This window comes from Eschrichtius robustus, chromosome 3 (genome assembly GCF_028021215.1).
Source record: "Eschrichtius robustus isolate mEscRob2 chromosome 3, mEscRob2.pri, whole genome shotgun sequence".
NCBI lineage: Eukaryota > Metazoa > Chordata > Mammalia > Artiodactyla > Eschrichtiidae > Eschrichtius > Eschrichtius robustus.
The window spans coordinates 160813415-160833779 of NC_090826.1; the positions used below are offsets into that span (position 1 = coordinate 160813415).

The 20365-nt window shown below is 36.9% G+C and overlaps 1 protein-coding gene across 10 annotated transcripts in view; it reads right to left on the reverse strand.

Annotated features, from left to right (window-relative positions):
- The window catches only part of CEP170 (centrosomal protein 170), a 146601-nt gene that overhangs the window by 99507 nt on the left and 26729 nt on the right, over positions 1-20365 (reverse strand). For all 10 annotated transcript variants that reach the window (XM_068541669.1, XM_068541676.1, XM_068541675.1 and 7 more), the window contains one exon: positions 10706-10851. In XM_068541669.1, the coding sequence (XP_068397770.1) occupies positions 10706-10810 (105 nt within the window). In that variant the 5' untranslated portion in view covers positions 10811-10851. The remainder of the gene's footprint in view (positions 1-10705; positions 10852-20365) is intronic.

Below are 20365 nucleotides of genomic sequence, written 5' to 3' on the forward strand. Positions count from 1 at the left end.
GGGTCTTTTGTGTTTCCATACAAATTGTGAAATTTTTTGTCTGGTTCTGGGAAAAATGCCATTGGTAGTTTGATAGGGATTGCATTGAATCTGTAGATTGCTTTGTGTAGTAGAGTCATTTTCACAATGTTGATTCTTCCAATCCAAGAATATGGTATATCTCTCAATCTGTTTGTATCATCTTTAATTTCTTTCATCAGTGTCTTATAATTTTCTGCATACAGGTCTTTTGTCTCCTTAGGTAGGATTATTCCTAGATATTTTATTCTTTTTGTTGCAATGGTAAATGTGACTGTTTTCTTAACTTCACTTTCAGATTTTTCATCATTAGTGTATAGGAATGCAAGAGATTTCTGTGCATTAATTTGGTATCCTGCAACTTTACCAAATTCATTGATTAGCTCTAGTAGTTTTCTGATAGCATCTTTAGGATTCTCTATGTATACTATCATGCCATCTGCAAACAGTGACAGCTTTACTTCTTCTTTTCCGATTTGGATTCCTTTTATTTCTTTGTCTTCTCTGATTGCTGTGGCTAACACTTCCAAAACTATGTTGAATAATAGTGGTGAGAGTGGGCAACCTTGTCTTGTTCCTGATCTTAGTGGAAATGGTTTCAGTTTTTCACCATTGAGGATGATGTTGGCTGTGGGATTGTCATATATAGCCTTTATTATGTTGAGGTAAGTTCCCTCTATGCCTACTTTCTGGAGGGTTTTTATCATACATGGGTGTTGAATTCTGTCAAAAGCTTTCTCTGCATCTATTGAGATGATCATATGGTTTTTCTCCTTCAATTTATTAATATGATGTAACACATTGATTGATTTGTGTATACTGAAGAATCCTTGCATTCCTGGGATAAACCCCACTTGATCATGGTGTATGATCCTTTTAATGTGCTGTTGGATTCTGTTTGCTACTATTTTGTTAAGGATTTTTGCATCTACGTTCATCAATGATATTGGCCTGTAGTTTTCTTTCTTTGTGACATCTTTGTCTGGTTTTGGTATCAGGGTGATGGTGGCCTCGTAGAATGAGTTTGGGAGTGTTCCTCCCTCTACTATATTTTGGAAGAGTTTGAGAAGGATAGGTGTTAGCTCTTCTCTAAATGTTTGATAGAATTCGCCTGTGAAGCCATCTAGTCCTGGGCTTTTGTTTGTTGGAAGATTTTTAATCACAGTTTCAATTTCAGTGCTTGTGATTGATCTGTTCATATTTTCTGTTTCTTCCTGGTTCAGTCTCTGAAGGTTGTGCATTTCTAAGAATTTGTCCATTTCTTCCAGGTTGTCCATTTTATTGGCATATAGTTGCTTGTAGTTAGCTCTCATGATCCTTTGTATTCCTGCTACGTCAGTTGTTACTTCTCCTTTTTCATTTCTAATTCTATTGATTTGAGTCTTCTCCCTCTTTTTCTTGATGAGTCTGCCTAATGGTTTATCAATTTTGTTTATCTTCCCAAAGCACCAGCTTTTAGCTTTATTGATCTTTGCTATTGTTTCCTTCATTTTTGTTTCATTTATTTCTGATCTGATCTTTATGATTTCTTTCCTTCTGCTAACATTGGGGTTTTTTTATTCTTCTTTCTCTAATTGCTTTAGGTGTAAGGTTAGGTTGGTTATTTGAGATGTTTCTTGTTTCTTAAGGTAGGATTGTATTGCTATAAACTTCCCTCTTAGAACTGCTTTTGCTGCATCCCATAGGTTTTGGGTCATCGTGTTTTCAATGTCATTTGTTTCTAGGTATTTTTTGATTTCCTCTTTGATTTCTTCAGTGATCTCTTGGTTATTAAGTAGTGTATTGTGTAGCCTCCATGTGTTTTTATTTTTTACAGATTTTTTCCTGTAACTGATATCTAGTCTCATAGCGTTGTAGTCAGAAAAGATACTTGATATGATTTCAATTCTCTTAAATTTACCAAGGCTTGATTTGTGACCCACGGTATGATCGATCGTGGAAAATGTTCCATGAGCACTTCAGAAGAAAATGTATTCTGTTGTTTTTGGATGGAATGTCCTATAAATATCAATTAAGTCCATCTTGTTTAATGTATCATTTAAAGCTTGTGTTTCCTTGTTTATTTTCATTTTGGATGATCTGTCCATTGGTGAAAGTGGGGTGTTAAAGTCCCCTACTATGACTGTGCTACTGTCGATTTCCCCTTTTATGGCTGTTAGTGTTTGCCTTATGTATTCAGGTGCTCCTATGTTGGGTGCATAAATATTTACAATTGTTATATCTTCTTCTTGGATCGATCCCTTGATATTAGGTAGTGTCCTTCTAGTGTCTCTCGTAATAGTCTTTATTTTAAAGTCGATTTTGTCTGATATGAGAATTGCTACACCAGCTTTCTTTTGATTTCCATTTGTATGGAATATCTTTTTCCATCCCCTCACTTTCAGTCTGTATGTGTCCCTAGGTCTGAAGTGGGTCTCTTGTATACAGCATATATACGGGTCTTGTTTTTGTATCCATTCAGCCAGTCTATGTCTTTTGATTGGAGAATTTAATCCATTTAATTTAAGGTAATTATCGATATGTATGTTCCTATTACCATTTTCTTAATTGTTCTGGGTTTGTTATTGTAGGTCTTTTCCTTCTCTTGTGTTTCCTGCCTAGGGAAGTTTCTTTAGGATTTGTTGTAAAACTGGTTTGGTGGTGCTGAATTCTCTTAGCTTTTGCGTGTGTATAAAGGTTTTAATTTCTCCGGCGAATCTGAATGAGATCTTTGCTGGGTAGAGTAATCTTGGTTTTAGGTTTTTCCCAAACATGTCCTGCCACTCCCTTCTGGCTTGCAGAGTTTCTGCTGAAAGATCAGCTGTTAACCTTATGGGGATTCCCCTGTGTGTTATTTGTTGTTTTTCCCTTGCTGCTTTTAATATTTTTTCTTTGTATTTAATTTTTGATGGTTTGATTAATATGTGTCTTGGCGTGTTTCTCCTTGGATTTATCCTGTATGGGACTCTCTGTGCTTTCTGGACTTGATTAACTCTTTCTTTTCCCATATTAGGGAAGGTTTCAACTAGAATCTCTTCAAATATTTTCTCAGTCCCTTTCTTTTTCTCTTCTTCTTCTGGGACCCCTATAATTCGAATGATGGTGCATTTAATGTTGTCCCAGAGGTCTCTGAGACTGTCCTCAGTTCTTTTCATTCTTTTTTCTTTATTCTGCTCTGCATTAGTTATTTCCACTATTTTATCTTCCAGGTCACTTATCCGTTCTTTTGCCTCAGTTATTCTGCTATTGATCCCTTTTAGAGAACTTTTAATTTCATTTATTGTGTGGTTCAAAACTGTTTGTTTGCTCTTTAGTCCTTCTAGGTCCTTGTTAAACATTTCTTGTATTTTCTCCATTCTATTTCCAAGATTTTGGATCATCTTTACTATCATTATTCTGAATTCTTTTTCAGGTAGACTGCCTATTTCCTCTTCATTTGTTAGGTCTGGTGGGTTTTTACCTTGCTCCTTCATCTGCTGTCTGTTTCTCATTTTGCTTACCTTACTGTATTTGGGGTCTCCTTTTCGTAGGCTGCAGGTTCGTAGTTCCTGTTGTGTTTGGTGTCTGCCCCCAGTGGCTACGGTTATTTCAGTGGGCTGTGTACGCCTCCTGGGGGAGGGGACTAGGGCCTGTGTTCTGGTGGATTAGGCTGGATCTTGTCTTTCTGGTGGGCAGGTCCACGTCTGGTGGTGCCTTTTGGGGTGTCTGTGGCCTTATTATGATTTTAGGCAGCCTCTTGCTAATGGGTGAGGTTGTGTTCCTGTCTTGCTAGTTGTTTGGTATAGGGTGTTCAGCACTGGAGCTTGCTGGTCGTTGAGTGGAGCTGGGTCTTGGTGTTGAGATGGAGATCTCTGGGAGATTTTCGCCATTTGACATTACCTGGAGCTGGGAGGTCTCTTGTGGACCAATGTCCTGAACTTGGCTCTCCCACCTCAGAGGCACAGCCCTGACACCTGGGTGGAGCACCAAGAGCTTGTCATCCACACAGCTCAGAATAAAAGGGAGAAAAAATAGAAAGAAAGAACGAAGAAGATAAAATTAAATTAAGTTAAATTGAAAAATTATTAAAATAAAAAATAAAACATAATTATTTAAAAAATTTTTTTAAAGTATTAAAAAAAAAAAGGAGAGAAGGAAGAGAGCAACCAAACCAAAAAACAAATCCACCAATGACAAGTGCTAAAAACTATACTAAAAAAAGACAGAACCCTAGGACAAATGGTAAAAGCAAACCTATACAGACAAACTCACACATAGATGCATACACATACACAGTTACAAAAAGAGAAAAAAGGAAAAAAAAATTGCTCCCGAAGTCCACCTCCTCAATTTGGGATGATCTGTTGTCTATTCAGGTATTCCACAGATGCAGGGTACATCAAGTTGATTGTGGAGATTTAATCTGCTGCTCCTGATGCTGCTGGGAGAGATTTCCCTTTCTCTTCTTTGTTCGCACAGCTCCTGGGTTTCAGCTTTAGATTTGGCCCCGCCTCTGCGTGTAGGTCACCTGAGGGCATCTGTTCTTCGCTCAGACAGGACGGGGTTAAAGGAGCAGCCGATTCGGGGGCCCTGGCTTACTCAGGCCGGGTGTAGGGAGGGGTACGGATGCGGGGCGAGCCTGCGGCGGCAGAGGCCAGCGTGACGTTGCACCGGCCTGAGGCGCACTGTGCGTTCTCCCGGGTAAGTTGTCCCTGGATCACGGGAGCCTGGCTGTGGCGGCCTGCACAGGCTCCCGGGAGGGGAGGTGTGAATAGTGACCTGTGCTTGCACACAGGCTTCTTGGTGGCTGCAGCAGCAGCCTTAGCGTCTCATGCCCGTCTCTGGGGTCCACACTGATAGCCGCAGCTCACGCCCGTCTTTGGAGCTCCTTTAAGCAGCGCTCTTAATCCCTTCTCCTCGCGCACCAGGAAACAAAGAGGCATGAAAAAGTCTCTTGCCTCTTCGGCAGCTCCAGACTTTTTCCTGGACTCCCTCCTGGCTAGCCGTGGTGCACTAGCCCTCTTCAGGCTGTGTTCACACAGCCAACCCCAGTCCTCTCCCTGGGATCCAACCGAAGCCCGAGCCTCAGCTCCCAGCCCCCACCTGTCCCGATGGGTGAGCAGACAAGCCTCTAGGGCTGGTGAGTGCTGGTCGGCACTGATCCTCCGTGTGGGAATCTCTCTGCTTTGCCCTCTGTTGCTGCACTCTCCTCCGTGACTCTGAAGCTTCTCCCCTCCGCCACCCGCAGTCTCCGCCCGCGAAGGGGCTTCCTAGTGTGTGGAAACCTTTCCTCTTTTGCAGCTCCCTCCCACTGGTGCAGGTCCCATCCCTATTCTTTTGTCTCTCTTTTTTCTTTCTTCTTTTGCCCTACCCAGGTACGTGGGGGAGTTTCTTGCCTTTTGGGAGGCCTGAGGTCTTCTGCCAGCGTTCAGTAGGTGTTCTGTAGGAGTTGTTCCACATGTAGATGTATTTCTGATGTATCTGTGGGGAGGAAGGTGATCTCCACGTCTTACTCTTTCGCCATCTTGAAGCTCCTCGACTAAACCATTTAAAAACTAAATACAATTTGCAAATACTTGTTCTTACTTCCATACAAAAGATGTGTCTTTCTGTACTAAGAAGAGTTCCATTAATTTGTAGCACTGATTCTGACTACCAGGTAACCATCATGGCGATCAAATCATGGAACTTTTTCAGAGAATACACTGTGTCTAGGTTAGTGCTAAAAGGAGTATGCTCCTATCAGATAAAAGGAAGAAGTATCTTTAGAGGTGGGGTCTTAGGAACAGGTCAAAACTGGTTTTTTTCTTGCCTGATCATGGAGTTTCACCAACTTTATATTTTATTTTTAAAATAAAGCATAAATTTAAAAATATTCATAAGTAGAATAGATGCCCACATCAGACACTTTGATGAACTTTAAATAAAAATGTTATGTTAATTTTTGACTTCTTATAGTGGAAATATTGGTTTTTGTGCTTTAAAAATTATTGATTTTCTTTAAATTTCTGTTGTAAAGGCATTATTTTGTTTATGATACCTGAATCGATTCAAAGATATTTTCAAATTCTATTGCCATTGGTTTCCTTCTAGATTTTTCACTGTGGTAAAATATATATAACATAATATTTGTCATTTTAACCATTTTCGTTGTACGATTCAGTGGCATTAATTAAATTTACAATGTTGTGTAATCATCACCGTTTCACAATATCCGATTCCAAAATTTAACACCCCAAACCATACCCCTTTCCAAAATTTTTTCATCACTCCAAACAGAAACTGTAACTGTAAAGCAATAACTCTTCAACCCTCCTTCCTCCAGCCACTGGTAACCACTAATCTACTTTATATCTCTACGAATTTGCTTGTTTTAGATAGTTCATGTAAGTAGAATCATACAATATTTGTCATTGTTTCTGGCTTATTTCATTAAGCATAATGTTTTCAAGGTTCATTTCTGTTGCAGCATGTATTCAAACTTCATTTCTTTTTGTAGCTGAATAATAATCCATTATATGTATTGATATATACTGCATTTTGTTTATCCCTTCATCTGCTGCTGGACACTTGAGATGTTGTCACCTTTGGCTACTGTGAATAACACTACAATGAACACTGACTTAAATACAAGTATCTGTTTGAATCGTAGCTTTCAATTATTCTGGGTATAGTCTACTAGTGGAATTGCTGGGTCATATGATAATTCTGTTTAGCTTTTTGAGGAACCCCTAAATTGTTTTCCACAGCGGCTACCCCATTTTACACATTCCCACCAGCAAAGTACAAGAATTTCAATTTCTCCACACCCTTCCCAACACTTATCTTCTTCTTTTTTGTTTCTTTTTAACATTATTGCCATCCCAGTAGATATGAAGCAGTATTTCATTGCGGTTCTGATCTGCATTTCTTAATGACAAATGATGTTGAGTGACTTTCATGTGCTTATTAGCCATTTTTATATCTTCTTTGGAGAAATGTCTACTCAAGTTTTTTGACCATTTTTTAAGGGGGTTGTTTGTGTATTTGTTGTTGAGTTGTAGGAGTTCTTTATATACTCTGGATATTATAAGATATGTATGGTTTTGCAAATATTTTCTCCAATTCTGTGAGTTGTCTTTTTCCTCTCTTGAGTATCCTTAGATGCACAAGTTTTTAATTTTGATGAAGTCCAATTTACCTACTTTTTCTTTTGTTGCTTGTGCTATTGGTATCATATCTAAGAATCCACTGCCAAATCCAAGGTCATGATGATTTATCCCTATGATTTCTTCTAAGAGTTTTATGGCTTTAGCTCTTAGATTCAGGTCACTGATCCATTTTGAGTTAATTTTTATATATGTTGTAAGGTAGGGGTCTAAATTCATTCTTTTACATGTAGAAATCTGGTTGTCCTAGCTTTATCTGTTGGAAAGACCATTCTTTCCTTTACTGAATGGACTTGGCACCCTTCTCAAAAACCTACTGTAGCAGTTTCCTTGGGCTGCCATAACAAAGTACCATAAATTGAGTGGCTTAAAACAGTCCAAGTTTATTCTCTCAAAGTTCTGGATTCACGAAGTCCAGAATCAAGGAGTTGGCAGGACGATGTTTCCTCCAAAACTTCCAGGGAAGAATCCTTCCTTGCCTCTTCCAGTTTCTGGTAGCCCCAGGTTTCCTTAGCTTCTGGTAGCATAACTCTTAATCTCTGCTTCTATCTTTACATGGCTGTCTTCTCTCTGTGTCTGTTTTCTCCTCATCTTATGACACCAAGTTATATTGGCTTAAGGTCCACCCTAATGACTTCATCTTAACTTGATCATATCCTCAAAGACCCTATTTCCTAATAAGATCACATTCACAAGTATGGGATATTAGGACTTTGATACATCTTTTGGGGGGGGACACAATTCAAACCATAACAGCCATAGATATATGGGTTTCCTTCTGAACTCTTCATTCTGTTCCATTTGTCTGTACGTCTACCCTTATTCCAGTATTGCTAGCTTTGTAATAAATTTTGAAGTTAAGAAGTGTGAGTTGTGCCACTTTATTCTTCTTTTACAAGATTGTTTTGCCATTTTTAAATGTTGCCAAACTTTGCCAAACTCTTCAGAAACAAAAAATCTTTAATCAATCTTCATTATGGGTAAAATTTTCTGCTTCTTTACAGGCCTGATAATTTTTTATTGGCTAACAAACACGGGGAATTTTACCTTTGTACTTCTGTATTCCTATAAATATTCTTGAACTTTGGTCTGGGACACAGCTAAGTTACTTAAAAACAGTGTGACCCTTTTGAGTATTGTTTTTAAGATTGAGATAAGAGTAGAACTCAGACTAGGGTTAATTATTTCCCCACTACTAAGGGGTAGAGGCCAATGCCCTGTGAATTGTGAGGTTTTCCAGTCTGGCTGTTAGCAACAGGCACCATTCCTGACCCTGTTAGTGCCGGGTACTGTTAACTCTAATTTGAGTGGGTTTCTTTCCTCTGCCCTTGGGTAGTTTCTTCACTTATGTGTGCTGATCAGTACTCAACTGCATACTCAAGGGTAATCCTCCACAGAGTTCTTTCTCTGTGTAGCTCTTTCCTCTCTGATGGTGTGTCCTGTGAATTGGAACCCATCTTGGTCTCCTTGGACTCTCAGCTTCCTCCCTCCACCTCACAAATTGTCAGACAACTTACATTCGTTACACATAATCCAGGACACGGACACCTTACCAGTCATGTCTCTTAATCTTATCTCCATGTAAGAAAAGATTTATTCTGCAAGTTCCTAAACAGCCATTCCCACATTTCCTAAGATACTGCTCTGCTGGTTGATACAAATGCCACATAGAAAGTACCTCTTCCAGTCTCTAATGAATGAGTTCCCCCCAGTTTGAACCTAAGATATGTTTCAGTTACAAGGGGCCTATATCCAAACAGAATCATTACTGCCTTCTTCTCAGTTGCTAGTCTCACTACTCCATCTCACTGAGGAGCCCAAAAAATCTCTGTACTATTCTATTTCTCTCACTGAATTTCTTTAATTAAGGTTTCATTATACATGTAACTCATATACTCATACAGCTATATAGTGGCTTTACTTTTACTGTCTCAAAACTATAAAATACGTTCTTTACTTTTAAAGTAAAAACGTACGTAAACATATGCAAATCTGACTTTTCTGGGGACAATGTAGGGTTTCTCAGTCTCAGCACTATTGATATTTTTGGCCAAATAATTCTTTGTTGGGTGTGTTTGGTGGGGGCGGTATAGGGGGTATGAAGAAGTATGTTATATACTGTAGGATGTTTGCAACCCCCGCTGGTCTCTTGACCTTTGCCTACTGATGTCAGTAGCAACCACCTCCAACCCTCTACCATGCACAACAATCAAAATGGGGACTTCCCTGGTTGTCCAGTGGGTAAGACTCTGCGCTCCCAATGCAGGGGGCCCAGGTTCAATCCCTGGACAGGGAACTAGATTCCAGTGCAACTAAAGATCCTGCACGACGCAACTAAAGATCCTGCAACTAAGAAGTCTGGATGCTGCAACTAAAGATCCTGCATGCCGCGACGAAGATCCCATGTGCCGCAACTAACACCTGGGGCAGCCTAAATAAATAAATAAATAAATAAATAAATAAATAAATAAACTGTCTCTTAAAAAAAAAGAAAATCAAGATGTCTCCAAATACTTCCAAATATCTTTTGGGGGAGGTGGGGGGAGACAGGATCACCCCAGTTGAGAAACACTGGGCTAACAGAACAAATCTCTCTATTCTAAGTACTTGTTTACAGTTTTTAACCAACAAAAGGGGGGAGGGCAAGGGGGTAAGATTCTATTCTAGATTGTCAGGACCTATGAAAGTAACTCAATCTCAAAAACCTGGGGATGCATTTTTCTAATTACTTTGCTCAAAAACATCTTAAAAAGGCTTCCCTGGTGGCGCAGGGGTTAAGAATCAGCCTGCCAACGCAGGGGACAGGGGTTCAAGTCCTGGTCCAGGAAGACCCCACATGCCGTGGAGCAACTAAGCCTGTGTGCCACAACTACTGAGCCTGCGCTCTAGAGCCTGCGAGCCACAACTACTGAAGTCCCTGAGCCTAGAGCCCATACTCCGCAACAAGAGAAGCTACCGCAATGAGAAGCCCGTGCACCGCAACAAAGAGCAGCCCCCGCTCACCGCAACTAGAGAAAGCACGCGCGCAGCAACGAAAACCCAACACAGCCAAAAATAAATAAAATAAATAAATAAATTTAAAAATGAATAAATTAATTAAAAAAAAATCTTAAAATTATCTTTTAAAAGTAACTCCTTTGTACATAATTCAGTAAATGCCAACAATCTGTATGCTCAAACTACTGGAAGATATCATAATGAAAACCTCTAAAAGAAAAAGAGATTAATTCCAGTGTCAATTAAGTACCCATGATTAAAATTCATTTTACTTCATGCTATGCTAATTTTATGAATTATTTACAAGTCTTATTTTAAAAGTGTATAATGTGAAACTTCTTACTTCTTAAAAACAAACTTCTCTACTCAAAGCTCTCATTTTTCAAAATATAATCTCCAAGACTTACAACTTATTTTTAAACGATACAAGGGGGAGAAAATTTATTAAACTAGTAGCTAGAGCTTAAAGAGGGAGAGCTGGAAAGTTCAAATGTTAAGTAGAGTTGCTCTCCAAAGGAGTAGAAAAATATTTCATGTCAGTTCCAGGTTTTGAGTAGACACATACAGAAGGCAGATGCAATTACCTGCAACATGAGCTCACAGTCATCTCTTCCAACAAAAATCATTTCTCGTGGCAGCCTGTGGCGAGTGCCTCCACTGCTCACCAAAAACCAGGATGTTAAGCTCATTTTCTGCTTAGCTTCTAAGTCTTTGGCAAAGCTACGTCATCCTGCAGAGAGAGATTCAGAAAAACATACATTTAGATATTTTCAACTTTAGTATCTATTCACCAAACCCTGTAACTAGGCCTTGGAATAGAACTGCATTCAACATTTACCCCTGACTACATAAATAAGACAGTCCACGGGTCCCAGGAAACAACATATCTACCAAATTCTCAGCATTAAAGTAAGTCCATGGACTCCATTAAGAGTTCACTTAAAAAGGAATACATTAGGCAATTAAGTAGGTAGTCAACTAATAACATTTATCGTATCTCTATAGCTTATAAAGGTCTACAATTTGAACTAGCTTATAAAGGTCTACAATTCTCAAGTAAATGATCACATTAGTATCATGTTAACCTCAGTAAACACTAGCAATGTTATACAAATAAGTGTCTCAATTATAAATGATTTGAGAAAGACACTCAATTCAAATGAATATATTTGATATCTGATTAAGAGCTAACAATGGACACCAAAGAAACTGCTTCTTTCTCTACCAAGTGTAGACCACTTAATGCACTTTCAAAAACATGCAATTTCAATTTCTCTGTCCTAACATGTACGGTACTTTTTTTTTTTTTTTTTTAAGTGAATGGTTTTTTTTAATTTATTTATTTTATTTTTGGCTGCACTGGGTCTCCATTGCTGCACTCGGGCTTTTCTCTAGTTAAGGGAAGCAGAGGCTACCCCTTGCTGCGGTGCACGGGCTTTTCACTGAGGTGGCTTCTCTTGCTGCGGAGCACGGGTCCTAGGCGCGCGGGCTCTAGAGCGCAGGCTCAGTAATTGTGGTGCATGGACCCAGCCGCTCCGCCGCATGTGGGATCCTCCCAGACTAGGGCTCGAACCCGTGTCCCCTGCATTGGCAGGCGGATTCTTAACCACTGCGCCACCAGGGAAGCCCTGTACGGTACTTTCTAAATATGTTTTTTCTAGAGCAGCAGCTCCTAAACTTTTTGTCCTTAAGACTCTTTTACACTCTTTTTTTTTAAAAAAAGGACCCTAAAGAACATTTTGTTTACATGGGTTAAATACATTAATATTTACCATATTAGAAATAAAAACTGAGAAACTGGTATGTATTAATTCATTTAAAATTATCAATAAATCAATTTTACAGAAAAATAGCTAACATTTTAATGAAGATTTACTATATTTCCAAAACAAATAATTAGTGAGAAGAATAGCACTATTTTACATTTTTTAAAATCTCTTTAAGCTCTGGCTTAATAGAAGATTTTCATATCTGCTCTGAATTCAATCTGTTGCCATATACTGTTTAACTTAAAATATTTAAAAGCCTAGCTTCATACTTATTCCCAGATAAGTAGTGGCAAATGGGAAATTTATTTTAATAATCTTTCCAAATAACTGAAGACAGTTTTCTTTGATACTACATCAAAACTTCACAGGTGGTAATTTCCTGAAAGTTATTTATAATATGGAATCTGAAACTTTCCATACATTTTAACATGAAAATCCATCTTCTGCTTTGAAGAGATTTTGCAACACTGTGCATTGGTCATTTGAAAAACACTGGTTCCCTGAGTTACACAGATCTTCCAAGTGATAACACATTTCATTATACTATTTTAAAATATCACATTCATTTATATCATCACCCATCTCATCTGAAAAGTCTTTAATTACTGGGCAGCTGTTAAGCAGCAGAATCAAACTCCTAAAATTCAAATTTTCTCTTAGAAAATGTTGCCTAAATTTTACTGGCAAAAAAATACTGTCAATTCTTTTCCTTGAAGTGACAGGTTTATACTGTCTGCTAAATACTCAGGTCTACAAAACCATAATTTGTCTGTCAGTCATCGTTTCAAGTAAAAATCATGTTCTATGAAACAACTGGCTAGTTCAGCTCACAACTCAATGACACAAATGCTTTTTCTTGAGACAACCGTGGCACTTTGGTATACAGCGTAAGTGCTTTATGTGTAGTTCCATTTAGTCTTACAAAACATTAAAAAGATGTAATTCAAAGGTCAAGATTTAATAAACTTAATCACTTTTAACACTTCATCAAGGACATTCTTAAGTGAAACTGGCTTTTTTTCTTACCTGCGAGTGCATGCCAGTGAAGAATATGATTACTATTAGCATAGTATGATGCCAATGCCTTGACTAAGGAAGTAGCAGCTTTAGCCACCATTGTTTTTCCGTATTATCAGTTCAAAGGTCTATACAATAAAAAAGCCAATAATGTTTTGATAATATTATGAAAATAGTTTTGACCTCGTAACCCTTGAAATGGTTTCAGGGATTCCCAGAGGCCTGTTGACTGGGCTCTAAGAATTACTATCTTAGAGGATGTGACTATGTCATTAAGAGCATAAACTTAAGAGTCAGACAGATTGGTGGAGAAGTCTGACTCCTGGTTCCACCACTTATTTCCACATGACCTTGCGCAAGTTACTTACCCCGTGTCCCTTAGTTTCCTCTTGTGTAAAATGGGAATAAGGATAGTAGTATCTACTCAACAGTTTTTTTCTTATTGATCAAAAGGATACTACTTGTAAATATTTTTCCCATGAAATTCCCATATACATTCTTATATGATTTAATTAGAAGCTATACTACAAAACAGTGAAACGAAACATTCTGCAATAAGAAACACATCTATATATTAAAAGAGAAACCTTTAAAATGTAGAATTTCATGTTAAGGTAAAAATCCCATATATTATGAATTTATCTACACATACATGAAACAATTGGTTTCACCAAAATAAGCAAATAATTTTCTGTAAAGTTATAACAATTAAGTCTTACTCCCTTCTCAATTTATTGAATTGATATGGTCAATTTACGTGGATTCTTAAATCTTCCATTCACCTAATTCCTTGATGCAAATGTTGTTGTTAGTCTTCCATCCGTCTACTTTCTGTCAAAATGCTTTTTAGCATTTTATATGTATGTCCTGGCCAAATCAACAGAGAATCAAAAAAATTTTACCGTAAGAAAAAACCTTCAATCTAAATATGGTATATAATTTGCATACTGCCTTTCCAAGGAAAGACAATTTTAAAACATGACATTAATAAGTAAGTCAACAGTTATAAACTCATTTAAGGGAATTGAAGAAAAAAACTTTTCAGCATTTGTATGGGCAATGTCCATAAGACATGTTAAAGGAAATCAAATTAACCTAAATACAGTAAATGAAACACCAGAGCCAACCATGGGCAACAAGAACAGTTTCCAAACATTTTTTAAATCACAAAGTAGTATGTAAGCATGATTCATATGCTACAAAAATATATTAAGTATTTAGACAATAGCAAGCAAAATTATATAATATACCAATACGTAATATATAACTCCACAATATAAACATACAGTAATTATATAACTATATAAAATAAAATAAAGTTAAAATAATGGCTTTTTACATATTTTATTTTGACCTTCAATGACACTTAAAAGGTAACAAATATACACATTTTCTAAAAAACAAAAATGAAACACATAATCCTCAAGATGAAGGGTGTTTATTTACTGGGGTGGGGCAGTGACCGTGAGTCATCTTCTAGTTTTTCTACAATGGGAGGGAATGAGATATGATATAAACCCACTGTCTCTCAGTTCTCATATGGGACTCTATTCCCTGATCTAAGACAGCTTTCTCACTGGTCCCTTAGTTGCAATGCTCTTTTCCTACTCACTGAGTAATACTGACACTTGCACATGGGTAAAACTGAAAACTGAGCTTCCTCAGTGGCCAAGGCAGAGGTTTCAGCTCAGCTTCCTCTAAAGGGCAGGAAAAGGGGCCTTTGGGTTTGCCGATTGGATAGAATATGCCCAAGGTCTTGACTTGGGCACTTCAGATATCCTATCCGTAAAAAGGAGAAGAAAAACAAAATAACCCCAAAAAACAAGAAGAGAGCAAATCAAGATTAAGTGAGATATAGATATGCTATCTTATAGTATCCAGCATATTGGGGGGGCACTCAATTTATGCTCATTGCCTTTTCTCCCTCTCCTCCTAATCTTTTCTGCCAAATAATACACTAATGTCATAATTTGAGACTCAAAATACATCAACCAAACAATAAACATACGTTGAATATCTTCTATGTCAATGTTCTAAAATTATTCACTTAAAGAAATAGTTTAGGGTAAAAATTATGGCAATATAATATGCCTTATAGCTTACTCATAACATTAAAAATACTATAACCTTTATTTCATACATATTTCAATTCTGAAAAGTACATTTAATGGATCACTGATTAAAATTCCTGTAACACTTTCTCAAAGCACAAATAGTTTTCAGGTCATACTGGGGATCTAATGACTGAAGAGTATGGAGGACCACTGACCTTTGCAAAGATTACAGTCCCAGACCTTATTACATCTCAAGTACAGCCATAAACTATAACCTTTGCCCTATGACTTTGCAATTCCTCCAATTAAAGGTGGGAGTATAACTTCCCATTCCATAACTCTGGGCTCTGCCTCATGACTTGTTTTGGCCAACGGAATGGTGTTAATAGCTGTGATGCAAGTGGAAGCTAAAATGTGCTTGGGCAATTGGGTTTGACCTCTTGTACCTCTGCCATTACCAGAGAAAGAACATGCCCTAGCTAGCCCATTACTTCAAGGAGAATGAGCCACATGTAGAACAGATGTGTATCTAACACAGAACTTGAAGAAGGCCCTCAGTATATCATTCAACCCTTAGCTGAAAAATAGAATTAGTGTTGTTTTAAGCCATTGAGAGATGTGCAGTGATTTGCTTCATCACTGACTATAATGCACAAAAGGTGAGTATAATTTACTGAAATATAGTATCTTTTTAAAAGTACACTGATAGTCCAATACACTCACTTGAGTATTTTCAGAAATACACAATTGAAATTTTGTTGAAATTGTTCCCTTTTTTCCAGTTTCTTCATCTCAGAATGGTAATATTTATTTGTATAATTAAACCTAAGGCTGTTATGTATTACAGAACTAGAAATTTTAGATAAAGGAAGCTTATTTTAACAAAAAGTCCAACAAGGAGAGAATCCAGCTATAGAAGATGCAAGCTCACTTTTTCTTTGGGAAAAAGGTCAACATCAATAGTTTACTTTTTCACCATCTGGAACAGTTCAGTTTACCCATAGGAGAATCCTCCAATCTCCTCCCGAAGTGGGCAAAAGCACACTGATGATGCTGTGGGAGCCAAGTCAAGAAGAAATAACTGGGGGGGAACCTCACCATTCCATGTGAAGAGTTTCTATGTATTTATCTCCTTGGTTAAGCATAGCACCTTATCCCACCCATGAATGAGCTTGATGGTCACATGTTTAGAGTCTCTCTGATTTAGTATCTTCAGATAATAAACCTCTAATCTTCTGTGGGAATAGGGGTTTGGGCAATGGAGCCTACTAGTTCTTTATATGAACTTCAACTGATTTTCTTGGTTTCAGTCCACCCTGCCTTCCAAGATACCTGGTATCTCACATTCCCAAGCCTTTCCAAGATTCTATGAGAATTCCTTTTTTTCTTTATTTCTTCCTCCCACAGCTCCCCCTCTTCCAAAACTTTCTCAACTTCTCTTCCCAAGTGGCCTCCTCTCATTCTCTTTGTATTAGTGAGACTGGGAAGGAACAGAGAAAACTCCAGGTGCCCTATTCAGTATACTTCTAGAAAACTGCTTCTTTTATCATATGATTTTGAAATAAAATAATATTAAAATAAACTAGTTATTCAAAATATAATAAAATATCTCAATGACCATATATTATCCCAATTTTCTTTAGTGTCATAATCATTGTTTCCTTTTCTTTTTTCCAGATTGACTCAAGAACGTTAGCGACTCTTAAGAGAAGTGAATTCTCAATAATAACGTCTGCTCTCCATATCTGTAGTTTGGTTACTTCATTCTAATTGCATTGATTTCAAACTTCAGGATAGATACTATTAAAATTACAAACACCAGCTATGATTCAACAGAAGCTAAATAAAAGGGGCAAAAGTCTCCACAATCATGTTACTCTAACTCTGGATATGCCTCCAAACAACCCCTGGACAAATGAGCATTTTATAGTTCATCTAACAACATATGATACACTAACGTTTCCATACTCTCAGATGAAATGGCTAAAAGAATATTCTTGGTAACTTTATGAACTTGGAAAGAAGCTACGATAAGGAAAACTAATGAATCAGTTCAAACACTTATGTATTTCAAGGTACTTCCTCATAAAACCTTTGTATTAAATTCTCCTATTAAAATGAAAAAAAAGGCAAGCTGGATAAAATAAAAGGATCCATCTTCATGTTATCTATGAGAGAGTCTGTATATGTAAAGACACAAAGAGGTTGAAAGTAAAAAGATAAAACAAGAAATTCCATGCAAACAGGAATCAAAAGAAAGCTGAGGTGGCTATGTTAATGTCAAATAAAATAGATTTTAATTCAAAAAAGCTTACAAAAGACAAAGAAGAACATTATATATTGATAAAAGGTTCAACACAGCAAGAAGATATAAAAACTGCAAACATATACACACCTAACAACAGAACATCAAAATATATGAAGCAAAAATGGACAAAATTAAAAGGATAAGTAGACAGTAGAACAGTAACAGTGAAGACTTCAATGCCCCATTTTCAACTATGAAAATCAACCAGACAAAAGATCAATAAAGAAAGAGAAGACTTGATAACACTATGAACCAATCTGACCTAACAGATACATACAAAACACTCCACTCAACTATAGCAGAATCACATTCTTCTCAAGTGCACAAAGAATATTCTCCATAATAGACCGTAATGTTAGGCCTAAAACAAGTCTTAATGAATTTTAAAAGATGGAAATATTACAAAACAACTTTTCTAATCACAATCTAATGAAATTAGAAATCAATAACAACAGGAAAGCTGGAAAATTCTCAATATGTAAAAACTAAACAACACACTCTTTAACAATGAGTGGGTAAAAGAAGCAATCATAAGACAATTAAAAAATAAATTGAAACAAATGAAAACAACAATACAGAATAACAAAACTCGTAAGATTTGCTCAAAAGCAGTCCTAATAGAGAAATTTACAGCTGTAACTACTTTTAAAAAAAACAAGCGAAAAAAAGATCTCAAATCAATAATCTAAATGCACACCTTAAGGAAACCAAACCCAAAGGTAACTGAAGCAAGAAAATAATAAAGATTACTGTTTCTAGTTGTGGCCTTTCTTTTTTCCTTAAAGAGATCACTTTAACGTTCTTGTAAAGTTTGTTTGGTGGTGCTGAACTCTTTCAGTTTTTGCTTGTTTGTAAAATTTTGATCTATCAAATCTGAATGAGAACCTTGACAGGTAGAGTTTTCTGGGTTGTAGACTTTTCCCTTTCATCACTTTAAGTATATTGTGTCACTTCCTTCTGACCTGCAGAGTTTCTGCTAAAAAATCAGCTCAGTCCCTTATGTGTAACTGTTGCTTATCCTTTGCTGCTTTTAATATCCTCTTTTTAACTTCTGCCATTTTAATTACAATGTATCTTGGTGTGGTCCCCTTTGGGTTGATCCTGTTTGGGACTCTGTACATCCTGGACCTAGATGTCTGTTTCCTTTCCTAGGTTAGGGAAGTTTTCAGCTGTTATATCTTCAAATATGTTCTCTGCCCCTTTCTCTCTCTCTTCTCCTTCTAGGACCCCTATAATGTTAACGTTTTTACACCTGACTTTGTACCAGTGGTCTCTTAATCTATCCTCATTTTAAATTTAAACACTTTTCTGTTGCGCTTGGGTGATTGCCACTACTCTGTCTCCCAGTTTGCTGACTGTTCCTCTGTATCACCTAACCTACTCCTGATTCCTTCTAACGTATTTTAAAATTTCAGTTACATATTCTTCAGCTCTGTTTGCTCTTTACATTTTCTAACTTTTTGCTTAACACCCCACTTACATCAAGGAACAGATCATTCAGACAGCAAATCAATAAGGAAACATTAACCTTAAATGACACATTAAAATGGATGGACTTAATAGATATATATAGAACATTCTATCCAAAAGCAGCAGGATACACATTCTTTTCAAGTGCATGTGAAATATTCTCCAGGATAGGTGACATGCTAGGCCACAAAATAAGTCTCAGTAAATTTAAGAAAACTGAAGTCATATCAAACATATTTTCCACCAAAATGCTACGAGACTAGGAATCAACTACAAGAAAAAAACAACCCAAACCACAAACAGATGGAGGCTTAACAATATGTTACTAAACAACCAATGGGTCACTTAAGAAATCAAAGAAGAAACCCCCAAATACCTGTAGACAAATGAAAATGAAAACACAATGATCCAAAATCTATGGGATGTAGCCAAAGCAGTTCAAAGATGGAAGTTTATAGTGATACAAGCTTACCTCAGGAAACAAGAAAAGTCTCAAACAACCTAACATTACACCTAAAGGAACTACCAAAAGAAAAGCAATCAAAACCCAAAGTTAGATGAAGGAAAGAAATCATAAAGATCAGAGCAGAAATAAATGAAAAAGGGGCTAAAAAACAATAAAAAAAGATTAAAGAAACTAAAAGCTAGTACTTTGAAAAGATAAACAAAATTGATAAACCTTTAGACAGACTCATCAAGAAAAAAGAGAAAGGATCCAAATCATAAAATCAGAAATGAACAAGAAGTTACAACCAATGCCACAGAAATTCAAAGGATCATAAAAGGTTACTGTGAACAATATTATGTCAATGAAATAGACAACCTAGAAGAAATGGACAAATTCCCAGAAATGTACAATCTTCCCAATACTGAACTGGGAAGAAACAGAAACGACTGACAGACCAATTACTAGATGAAATTGCATCAGTAATTTAAGAAAAAAACAAACAAAATAAAACCTCCAAACAAAAGTTCAGGACCATATGGCTTCACAGGCAAATTCTAACAAACATTTAGAAAAGAATTAATACCTATCCTCAAACTATTCCAAGAACTACAGAGGAAGGAACTCTTCCAAACCCATTTTATGAGGCCAACATCACCCTGATAGCAAAACTAGACAAAGACACTACAAAAAAAAAAAAATAAATCACAGGCCAATATCACTGATGAACCCAGATGCAAAAATCCTAAATAAAATATTAGCAAACCAAATCCAACAATACGTTATAAAGATTATACACTGTGATCAAATGGGATTTATCCCAGGGATGCAAGGACTTTTCAATACCTGCAAATCAATGTGATACCACACTAACATACTGAAGAATAAAAACCACATGATCATCTCAATAAGTGCAAAAAAAGCTTTTGACAAAATTCAACATTCATTTATGATAAAAACTCTCCAGAAAATGTGTTGGGGGGGAACATACCTCAACATGATAAAGGCCATATATGACAAGCCCACAGCTAACATCAGACTCAATGGTGAAAAGCAGAAAGCATTTCCTTTAAGATCAGGAACAACACAAGGATTCCCACTCTTACCACTTTTATTTAACATAGTTTTGGAAGTCCTAGCCACAACCATCAGAGAAGAAAAAGAAACACGAGGAATCCAAG